General features: G+C 40.3%; 1 protein-coding gene across 1 annotated transcript; it reads left to right on the forward strand.

Moving 5' to 3' along the window:
- Positions 1-3,437: 3,437 nt before the first annotated feature.
- Positions 3,438-5,128, forward strand: CAO (chloroplast signal recognition particle component (CAO)). Its single transcript, XM_086824678.1, has one exon. The coding sequence runs from the start codon at positions 3,550-3,552 to the stop codon at positions 4,801-4,803; it is 1,254 nt and encodes a 417-aa protein (XP_086680804.1). The 5' UTR covers positions 3,438-3,549; the 3' UTR covers positions 4,804-5,128.
- Positions 5,129-11,545: the final 6,417 nt, after the last annotated feature.

Genomic DNA, 11,545 nt, shown 5'->3' on the forward strand with positions numbered 1-11,545 from the left:
CTTTTAAAAAAAGACACGTGGCGTGAGGGAATTGCAAGTGATGAGGGCCCAAGGAAGGCTTTAAAAAAAGACGTGGCATGAATGAAATGCTTCTCCCTTTATATTATAGGGCCCAAGGAAGGCCTTAAAAAAAGACATGTGGCATGAATGAAATGCTTCTCCCTTTATATTATATATAGAAGGTTGGCTTTGAAAAAAGACATGTGGCATGAATGAAATGCTTCTCCCTTTATATTATATATAGAAGGAAGGCTTTAAAAAAAGACATGTGGCATGAATGAAATGCTTCTCCCTTTATATTCCTTTATAGGGCCCAAGGAAGGCCTTAAAAAAAGACATGTGGCATGAATGAAATGCTTCTCCCTTTATATTATATATAGAAGGTTGGCTTTGACACCGTGTGAAATACTCACTAAGGTTCAGTCATGTGTGCGGGTGAACATATTATTCGATAACATTTTTTAACTTTAGCCAAAAGAAATATCTTCTTAACAAATGCTCAGTCCTGAGTACACCCAAATGTCCAACAAAAGTCTTAATACACCCAAATGTCCAGAAGAAGGCTCACTCCTCAGTACACCCAGATGCCCACCATCAAAAAATATGATACGACTCCTCGCACCATCTACAACACGTACATACACCTTTTCCTTTCACAAGAACAAACTATTTTGAATAGAGTATTCTGTAAATTAATAGGAGTCATCCTAGCTTGGTGGACCTAGCTTGGATAATATCCTGACTGTACTACAGAATCTCAATACAAGCTCTTAAGAGACTTAAATAGGTCAAACTAAATCTCAATAAATGAAAGGTGATTCACATGGTCAATTTTGTCAAAGCATATGTCACCTTACTCATAAACCCTTTTCGATAATGGATCTCAAAATCAAAATCTTGCATAATCTCTAACCAATGTGCCTTTCTCCTCAACTGTAGAGATTTAAAAAAGTATTTCATAGATGAGTTATCCACATAGAAAAGAGAAGCAGATGCATACAAATAATGTCTCCACTTTTTTAAAGCATGAATCACAACATAAAGCTCTTTTTCATGCGTTGGCCACATATTAGCTTTTAGTCACACTATCTTGGAATCTGATCCAATAACATAATCACCGGCATCCATTTCAACCATAAAAGGTTTACTTGGACACCGTCGTAGTCTCATGTTTCAATTGGTTAAAACATTTACAAGCTCCTCAATCCCTTCCATAGGCTTGTACTTATTATACTTGCCTTTGTCCACCCCCTAACTGCCAAGTTCCAACGTTGTTAGGTTGAGCAAAACAAAACCAGGGCCTCTATAGCAAACCCAACCTTACACTATGGAACATCGACATTACCACAACACCTAGCCACATGGTATATACAATCGATCATCTTTCATTTTCATCCTCCAAAATCACAATATAACCTAGACATGGATAGGCAAATGGGCTATATTTAATTGAAGTAATAGCTTTCAAGTGGATTTATAAAACTATAATAGATACTCTGAGTATATGAGCTAATAGTAAGTGTTCTATTTATATACAAAACATCAAGATGGATGGGCGGTCCAATCTACTTCATCATCACTATACAATTCGGCATCTATGATTCCCTTAGGCAACTCCAAAGGAATGGTAACATTTCCCATCCATGAAGGAAGCATGATCAACACAAACCACTCGAACTCCATCTGGAATGAGCCAACCACGTCCATCTGAAAGCCTTCACTTCTTATATGTTGCACCTAGGGTTCCAGTACAAGAGAAAGGTACATGACATAGTTCTTCACGCTTTTCACAATCACACCCACACCTTCACAGTTGAGAGAGTAAGGAGAGAGAGATTATACAACTTGTAGTGACAACTCCACAACACCCGAATAGTTTTGCACAAGAGTGCTTTTTGGAGCCTGCAACACCTTGTTTGCCTGATGACAAGCTTAACTTGAGGGGAACAATGACTCAAACCTCAAGGGGCTCACCCAACACGCACATACACACTCCGAACCATAGCACTATCAAGTGATTTTCACAAGCTTAAGTCTCAGGCACATGAAGGGTTTGGTTTCTGCATAACAACACAATCAAAAGAACTTTTTCGGATACTAACACAGCATCACAAACAAGCAATCATACAAAATCCCAAGCTTAAGATCAGATTCTAGCACATGCGAAATGCATCCAACAGAGATGCATCAAATGGCTATGGGTGATAAGCCAAAAGCAATCATGATCTCACTCTCGCATCTTGAGAAGGAAAGCACCATAGGAGACTCGTTCATAGCTGCAACATGGTCCTCCAACAAAATGAAAGCTTCAAGTCTTCGGTGGTCTTCACACAGTCGATGATCTTCTCTTCACGAAGTCTCCACAATAGACCCCACTCTCAAACAAAAAAAAAAACAACTCCCCAATCTCTCTTACCCTCTCTTTACATACGAGCTCACCAGAAGCACGTCGACTGGTTCCTCCCCTCCTTTCGAGTTCTTCACTATAAGCTTCTCTTTGCAATAATGTTTCTTGCCTCTCCTTATGTTCTCAAGACTTTGTTATATAGTGTGAGGCTACGAGCACCAAGAGCATTAAAAGCACATAAGGCAAGTATGCCAAATGGCATCACATCGTTGACCTTTGTTGTTGGTAGCCAACCCATCACCTTCATCATCTTCCCTTGATGTGCACCGTTGACTTGCCAAAGAAGGACATCCATCTTGCTTTCTTGGATGAGTTGTGCATCCTTCCATACTGCAATCGATAGCCATACTGTAGCGCCATCAACTTGCCCAAGAAGGTTCCTTTGTCATGCTGTCAACTAGTTGCTCCATCTCTATGCCATCAAGTCGGCCATCTCCTTGCCATATCGGCTCTCCATATTGCCACATTGCTATGTCATCTCCTGCCCATTTGTCGTCGGAGCACCATCTATTTCCATGCCGTGGCCATGTTGTCGACTACATTGCCTTCCTTCACTAAGGTTTAAAAACTTTAAATTCATTTTTGAGGCAAGCCCACCACCATCTATGCCAAAAGTATAACCCCTTTAAGACAAGAAACCAAAGTGCCATCACACTGAGACCAGAGTATGAACGCATAGAAAGCTCTCAAGTATGTCATCATTTCTTGAGCCCATGATCACACACACAACAAGCATATGCTATATTTTGTACATATGATGAAAATGCATACACACACCAAAAAAACAACACTGAAAATGCATACACACACCAAAAAAACAACACCCATCTAGATACATAAACTTATTGCCAGCTAGTCTAAGATTTCTTTACAAGGGCAGAAAACAAAAACAAAAACACATGACCAATGAGTGTACCAAAGCAAAAGGCATGAGCCTTGACTCCTGTACATGATTTTGGGGCTTGCTAATTTCTCCTAACAACGTTAATATTTATACTATACTCTATATAATATATATATACGGAGAAGAGGCGGCAAAAATCCTGCATCTAGTATTTACTTTTCCATTTGGCTAGGCTTCTAAAGCTTACTAGATTGGACCACGTCATCATTCTATCCGGTTGCAGCTGGACTCTCCTCCCATGGCGGCATCCCAGCTGCACTGCTGCCACCAAGCTCGCTTCCACCTCCTTCAATTCCCTTCTCTCGCTCGGCAGCCTTCCTTACCCTCTCTGCAAGTCTCCCATTCCTGCAGGTCCCGCAGACCATGGCTTGCCCTTACCATGTGCGCGCGCGAAGTCTTGATGAAAGAAGCAGATCCGGAGAAGGGTCTACAAAACTTGCAGAACGGGAGCTTGAGTGAAGGCCACGTTGATGCCCATGATGCTGCCTATGGTGATGATAATGATGATGATGATGGTGATGATGATCATGCCCATGAAGTGAAGCAGATATGGGATGATGCCGCCATCACCAGCGCGCAGGAGGTCTATGGAGAGGTCAGTAAAATCATTTCCAGCCGAGCTATCGATCACCGCATGTTCTACCTCATAGAATGGAAAGATGGGCATGAGCCCTCATGGCTCCCTGCCTCCAGCATTGCCAAGGATGTGCTTGCCGAGTATGAAAGCCCCTGGTGGAAAGCTTCCCGTGCCGGCGATGATGCAAAGCTCCGCGAGCTACTCGACGACGAAGGGCGTGATGTCGATGCTGTCGATGATAATGGGAGGACCGCCCTGCTATTTGCCTCAGGTATGGGCTCTGAGAAATGTGTACGGATTCTTGTAGAGGCTGGCGCTGATGTGAATGGCCAGGACCCGGATGGGTTAACAGCCCTCCACATGGGTGCTGGCTACGCAAGGCAAAATGTGGTGTCCACTCTCATTGAGTTGGGTGCAGACCCTGAACTTGGGGATTCCAAAGGTAGAACACCCATCACCCTCGCTCAAGAGCTCATTGACAAAATCCCCAAAGCCAACCCCTTGCAATTTGCACGGCGCTTGGCTCTTGAAAACATACTCAAGCTCCTCGAGAATGAGGTGTTTGAGACTGTGGAAGTGGAGCAAGTTCTTGACAGAAGATCAACTGCTGATGGTGCCATAGAGTATCTTGTGAAGTGGAAAGACGGTGCCCCGGATGACTGGGTGTCAGCTGAAAGTGTTGCAGATGATCTAGTCAAAGACTATGAAGCAGGCTTAGAGTACGGCATCGCTGAAGAGATTGTAGAGAAAAGAGAAGAGAATGGGCAAGTAGAGTACTTGGTGAGATGGGCTGATACTGAGGAGCCCACATGGGAGCCTTTTGAGAATGTTGCTGCGGAGTTGATTGCAGAGTATGAAAAGATAACCATAGCAGAAGTGGAAAAGATGCAACAGAAACAGTCAGAGACACAATGAGCACATGGGAAGGAGATCCAACTGTTTTCCCAATCTTTGGAGGTCAGATATTCTAAACAGCTTCTTGTTGGGTGCCTCTTTTTGGTGGGCAGCTGTCCGATCTCTGATTGGATGCTACATTTGGTCGACACAATCCTGAAAGTTCAATGAGTTGGCTGTGTTGTACGGGCATTGTCTGTGCCTGGTTTTTTTTTTTCTGAATCTGGATGCAGTCTATTTTTAAATATGGGTGACTTCCGCATGGCCAAGGTCTCTCATAGCTAATGTGTTGCAAAGCAGAAAAGTTAGTATCCCACTATTAGAGTTCGTTTTTTAATGTTCAAGTCTACAAACATGTTTGTGTATGTTTGCCATTTTCGACAAGGATGTGCTCTGTCTCTCTCTCCCTCTCCTCTCTCCCTCTGCACGCACGTGGGTGTGTGTGTGTGTGTGTGTGTGTGTGTGCGCGCGCGCACATGCAGTTGTGCATGCCAGCATGCGTAGGTTTGGGTATCTACAAAATGCACTGATTTATCCCTATGCTTATGATTTATCTTCATGATCAAGGAGAATGCAGTAGCACATTTACTTCAGTCAGTAGATTGTTGAAGGATTCTTCTAAGTCTGAATGTTGCAGGACAGGCGCGCTTATGCACATACACCTTGCATATGTAGACAAATTAAAGCATCAGGTGTGTCAAGCTGACAATAGAACTACAAGTGACCACTCTTAAGCAGCATATGTGATGGTGTAGGGAAGGTAATAACACATATAAAGTGTGGCCTTCATCAGATGTTTCAAGGAACTTAACTGTGAAAAGTTAAAGTCTGTACATAAGTGACGGGATGACCGGTGTTTTGTCTGTTGGTAGGGTTTGAATGCTTGAAGAGGCATTGAGAAACCCCGTGTGCAGGGCTAGTGTGACTGTTGCCGAAGTTGATGGGAATGGCTGTTGGTTGCCCTGGCTAGCCTGGGTCCTTTGTGCCTTGCTATTACTGCAGGTTTGCTACCTTTGTGGTGTGGCTTCTTACTCAAATTTATGTTTCATAAGGCTCTTGTTACAGTTTATGGCATGTAGCCTGCTATACATGTAATACATACAGCCCTTTCCAATTATCTTCTCAGTCTATAGTGTGTGCTCTGTATTAAGCTTCAAAGATGTGGTGAATGCAAAATTATCCATTTTCTTTATGCTGTGCCATCACAATGACTTGGAATAGTGGGTTAAGTCAACTTGCTCGATTAAGTCCCGCCAGATGTCGTTGTCTGTACATGAGCACAAGTGCACCATCTCTTTTCAAAGCAAATTTCTTCAATGTATGCACTTAATGGTGGGGAGCTACCTACATTTCAACTATTTGTGGAAGCAAATTACCAAAGTTGGGGAAAGCAGTGTTGATTTGAGAGCTGCAAATAGGTTTTTTGATATGATTGCAATTTTTTTTTTTTGTAGCCCTATGGATGAAGCTTGAAACGTCCTCACAAGAAGATAACAAGCTAGTAGCAATCGTATTGGTAGTAGCAGTGTGGTTGTAGTGATAGTAGTATTGGTGGTGGTTGCAGCAGCAGTGGTGGTGATGCAAGACCCTTGATCCCACTATCATAGTGTGTAGCATTCCGGAACTACCCCTGAGCTTGAGGTCCAGATTGCCATGAGTCAACAGTCAAGCTTGGGTAGCATGCCTTGGAGTTCCAAAAAAGAGTTAGAACTCGTGGAAGCTCCTTGCTGCAAAGATATTATCAAGATCTACAACTCCCCTTTATTATGGATCTGCATTTGGGGTGTAGTATAGGAGTTTAAAAAACCCCTCTATTATTTTTTCAAATTGTGAGGTTGAGTCTAGCTTGAGCGCATGCCAAGGTAAAGGTGACATGGTAGGAGGGGAGGGTGAAGCATGGCCAAAAAAAAAAAAAAAAAAGGCAAAGGTAACACATGGTAGGAGAGAATATACACATGGAAAAAGAATAGGGCGATAACAAAGGGAAATAAGAGGGGGCCAAATGGTATATGTGAGTGGTGGAGTTGATGAAATATGGCAAATGGTATTATGTGTGGTGGAGTAAACATGGCAAACTAAATGAAACGCATACAATAGGGAAAATCAGTCCTCTCATCTGTGTCTTTATCAAAGCATAATTGATAAGATGTCACGAATTGCCAATGAGGTGATAGCTCAAGTGGTGAAGGTGTTTGCCTAGGACAAAAAGGTCCTGGGTTCAAAATCTCCCTTGGTGCTTCTTCGTCGGCAGCATTGTCTATGGGTGGATAAATAAGCGCCTATGGGTGGCTATGGCTGTCTACGGTTGGTGAAATTTGGTAACTATGGAAGGATCTTGGGCCAAAGGTCAGTTGAATTTTTTTTAAAAAAAAATTGCACGAACTCGTGTGTAGGCATATGCAATCTAGAGAGAGAGAGAGAAAGCTGCTATTGTGATCAAATTTATTTTAAGCCTTAGATCCTTATATTAGTTAAAAACATCAACCATAGGCTAAGTGTACATGCTCAAAACCCTCTTAAGAGGTAACAAAGAAAAGGGGGAGGGTGGTTCTCTCATGGTTGGCCGCTCTTGGAGGGAACTTACCTCATACATGGGGGAGGAGAGAAAAGCCAAACCTGTGGCCTATAATGCCACGTGATCTCATCGCCCCCCCCCCCCCCCCCCCCCCCCGATTACAGAGAAAGGGGCACTAGCCCCAGGTGAAATGAGCTCCCTTTAGATAACATAGGGATCATCTATCTCAGTGTACCACATGGTGGCCATGCCTCAGCACCTAGTTGGGGGCCACCACCATGCGATGTGATTGATGAGGGGGGAGAGCCTAGCGGCCATCCCAAGTGAGGTGCCACTTGGGATCCACTAGAAAGACTCATGAACTGGATACCAAGGTGGGGTGGGTGAGGAACCAACCCAAAAACCATATGACTTTGATTTGAGCGCCTACGACCAAGCATAATTCCTTGATAGCCCCAAAAACCACATGACTTTGATCTGAGTGCCTCTGCAAATGTTTGCAGATTCCTTTCCTCTCTTGTAAGACTTGTAAGAGATTTTACATCAACTCGTGTGCTAACAACTCCTTAAAATAGGATGCCATTCCTACAAGTCTAAATCTCCCACAAACATGTAATCTAACCATAGCAACATAGTAACTCTTCCTAGCAGGTCTTACTCTCGAAGTGTGCACTACTAAGAAACCCTGTGTATCATGTGCACTTAAGGGGTATTTAAAAAATCCCTTACCTATAAATTTTTCATGAATAAAATGACCCCTTTTTCTTTGTGAATTTAGGGGGTTTTTTCAAAATCGATTAAAAAAACCCCTTTTATAAATGTATTTCTGAAAATTTTTCATTTTAAAAACCCCTTCATTTGAACTTACGTGCTATACCCCTCATGCGTGTAGCTCTACTTTCACAACATGAGTATTTTGAGAATTGTATTCAATAAATAGCCCAGGGAGCTATTAATAGTTGTGCTACAAAATTGGGCTTGTTTTTTTACTTTTACAATAATAGCTCAAACACTAAAGCTTGTTCACACACTAAGTGTAAATAACTAAAGCTCTTTTAACATATGTGCTAATAATATAGCAACGCCAGGCACAAGCGTGCTTAAATAGTTTGCACAAACATTCGGCACGTGGCCAATAAAAATAATATCATTGTGCACACTCACCCTTGTGCACATTCGCACATATAATAACCTTGTACACATTCGCACATTCCATTTATTAAGCTGGTTTCTGCACATAGTTAATCAAGCATATTTTTCTACGATTATGGTGCATCAAAAATATAATAAAATATATACTTGTGACAGTCCTCTTGTTTAAAAAACCAACTGTCCTCAGTTGTGTAGAAGAAATCCAAAAACACAAAAATGCTACATCAATGATATGGTGCTCGTCTCACTAGTGATGTCATAACATGTAAGGTAAAACTCAGAGGTCATGGCTCAGAGGCTGATTAGGCATGGATTAGAGGTTCATATGAACATGGAATACCACAAACAGACTCAGAGGTTCAATGACCGCGCATGGCTCAGAGGCACAAAGGCATGGCTCATAGGCTCGGGTGAACATGGACTACAACAATAAAACTCATGCGGTACCTAAATCGGTGACCCTCACACTCATCATCAAATCACAAATAATAATACACAATGATATAATATAAACAAGATTCTCCATGTGCAACACGCGCACTGCTCAACACCTATCTCTCAAACAAACGTAAACATATTAGTTGTTTTAATTAATAACCCTTCTCTACAATTAATCCCAATATGAAACGTTGATAGGCATAAACATAACATACACTCACCACTTGTTTCACTATGATGAGAGTATCATTATACATATCATCTAGCATGGTGTAAGTTACTACTTGTTACACTTTAATTAGCATGGCACAACAATTGCATAAACCACTAGTTACACTTCAACCGTGTGCAGTTGTCTAGCATAGTCCACTTGTTTCACTTTGACCACAATACAGTTGTCAAGCATGGCACTACTTGTTACACCTCAACAACATACACCCGTCAAGCATGGTCTCAAACTATACTAATAACACTAGGTAACTAGTATTTAATGTGGGGTCACACACGATACCAATTCACTAGGACGGTACATTAGCATTCGGGCATCACCGTTCAACTAAAGGGTGGACATTATGTAACATCCCTCCTACTTGGATAAGCAACTGATCTCAGTTGCATGTTTACTTATTGCGAGCAAAAAGGAGATCATTGTCTGTCTATATACAAATTCTAGTATCTTCTTAAATTATGACCAAAAAACATCGAATCAAGGACTTCTATGTGTAATAAATTCTAGTGTGTCATACCACCACAAACTATCCCACATAAATCTAGAGATAAGTATGCATCAGAATCCTTCACATAGGATTCATCTTTGTGTCCCATGCCAAAAGACTAATACATAGTAAAAATTTCATAAAGTATAGTTCAAGATGAAAGGGCCAGTTCCTCCTAGAAGTTCTACTTTTGAGGTAGAAAAACTCTCCCTGAAATTTACAAAAAGTCTTAAATAAAATTTATAATCAAATGAAATAAATAAGTTACCTCAAGAGTCGTCGTAGTAGAAGTCTTCTTCATCATCAAATTTTTAGTACTCTTTAAAAAAAATTAAATTCCTAAATAATTTATAAGACGATAATTTAAAAATTACAAAAGTAACAAACTTATTGATTTTGGAGTGATGGAAGTTGCTTTAGAATGGTAGGGGGGTAGAGGATTCATAAGGAAAGATGTGGAAAGATAAAGGTTGCAAATTTTAAATGTAGAAAAGAAAAATCTGCTAGAATAATAATACTCAGCTCATCTAATGCACGGTTGAGTAATAAAGTGTCGCCTATGTGCTCGAATTTGAGGAGTTGGCAAAACACTCAAAATAGAGTTGTGTGTCGAAAGATAAATTGAAGGATGAATTTTGTTGATGTTGAATGATCAACAAAAAGCCATGGTTCCAGAAGTCTTGAAAAACTCAAAATGTTTTGCCCAAGAAATGCATCTCATGTAGAAGATAACTAGGATAAGAACTTCTTATGTCAAAATAAATCCAAGTAATAATGCATTGAAGAAGTCTTGATTCCCGTTTGTTAGAAAGTGCTACTTTAAATCAATGAAATCGTAATATTTGAAGCCAACGATGCTTGATGCAAGAATATAAATGATTAAAGCCTCCTTGATGTCGAAGAATCTGAGAAAAAGCACGTTCAAAAACTCTTTTAAATTGTCCAAAATATTATCATCCCCAAGATTTGGCCACTTGCTAAAAATTTTCCTTCCCTTTATAGAAGGAGTGGAAATTTTTGTAGAATTCCCTTATCTTTCTTGTGACTCTATGAAGCTTTAAAAGAGATAAAACTTGAGCTTACATAAAAGGTAAGACAAAAAGGTTTTAAAAAAACTATTGTGCAAAAATAAACAAGCTTTATTTGATTCCTGTGTATTCGAAAAGAAGGATTTTTGAAGTACTCGAAGTCAATGGAGTCTAATGAACAAGATGAATAATAATCCAATAGGTTTTCCACCTGTGTACTCGAAGTCAATGGAGTCTAATGAACAAGATGAATAATAATCCAATAGGTTTTCCACCTCGAACAGTTGCAAAAATTTTGTTATGAGTTTTTCCAGAAATTTGAATTTTTTGTGCGGAGATTTTTGATGCCCACAAATTGCACTTGTAAACCCTCTTAGAAGATATATAAAACCTTTACTTTAAAGCTTTTTGAAGTTTCAAGAAATTTAAGCTTTAGCTTATGAGAGACATAAGCTTTTAAGCTTAAAGTAATAAGCTTTTAAAAGCTTAAAGAATAAGCTTTTTAAAGCTTTCAGTGCTTAAAGCTTTAGGCTTTAAAAATATAAAAGGAATTGTTTCTTCATGGTTAGAATCGTCGAACCGCGCGACTATGAGAAAATGAAAAGAGGAAAGAAAAACTGTCGCGCCCACTTTCACTGAATTTTGTTGCCAGTTGCCACCATCAAATGGAGAGGGAGGAAAAAAATTAATTAAGAAAAATATTATGAAAAGAATTTTTCTTTGTTCTTCTAGGTGAGAAACCACCAACATAGCAATGCCTATTTTTGGAGAAAGGGATAAGAAGAAAATTTGTGAGTCCTCCATTTAGATTTTGAACATACTCTATGCTTAGCAATTCTGAAATTATGCCCATTCTCCTCAATGTGCTGATTCCATCCATACTAATGGATTATGGAGAGGATTAAGATTCATGA

Source organism: Cibotium barometz, chromosome 31 (genome assembly GCF_041138505.1).
Source record: "Cibotium barometz isolate CiBa-2024 chromosome 31, ASM4113850v1, whole genome shotgun sequence".
In the NCBI taxonomy this organism is placed as follows: Eukaryota; Viridiplantae; Streptophyta; class Polypodiopsida; order Cyatheales; family Cibotiaceae; genus Cibotium; species Cibotium barometz.

Bases quoted from the DNA above. Each gene is read 5' to 3' on its own strand.
- CAO (XM_086824678.1), top strand. From the start codon at position 3,550: ATGGCGGCATCCCAGCTGCACTGCTGCCACCAAGCTCGCTTCCACCTC.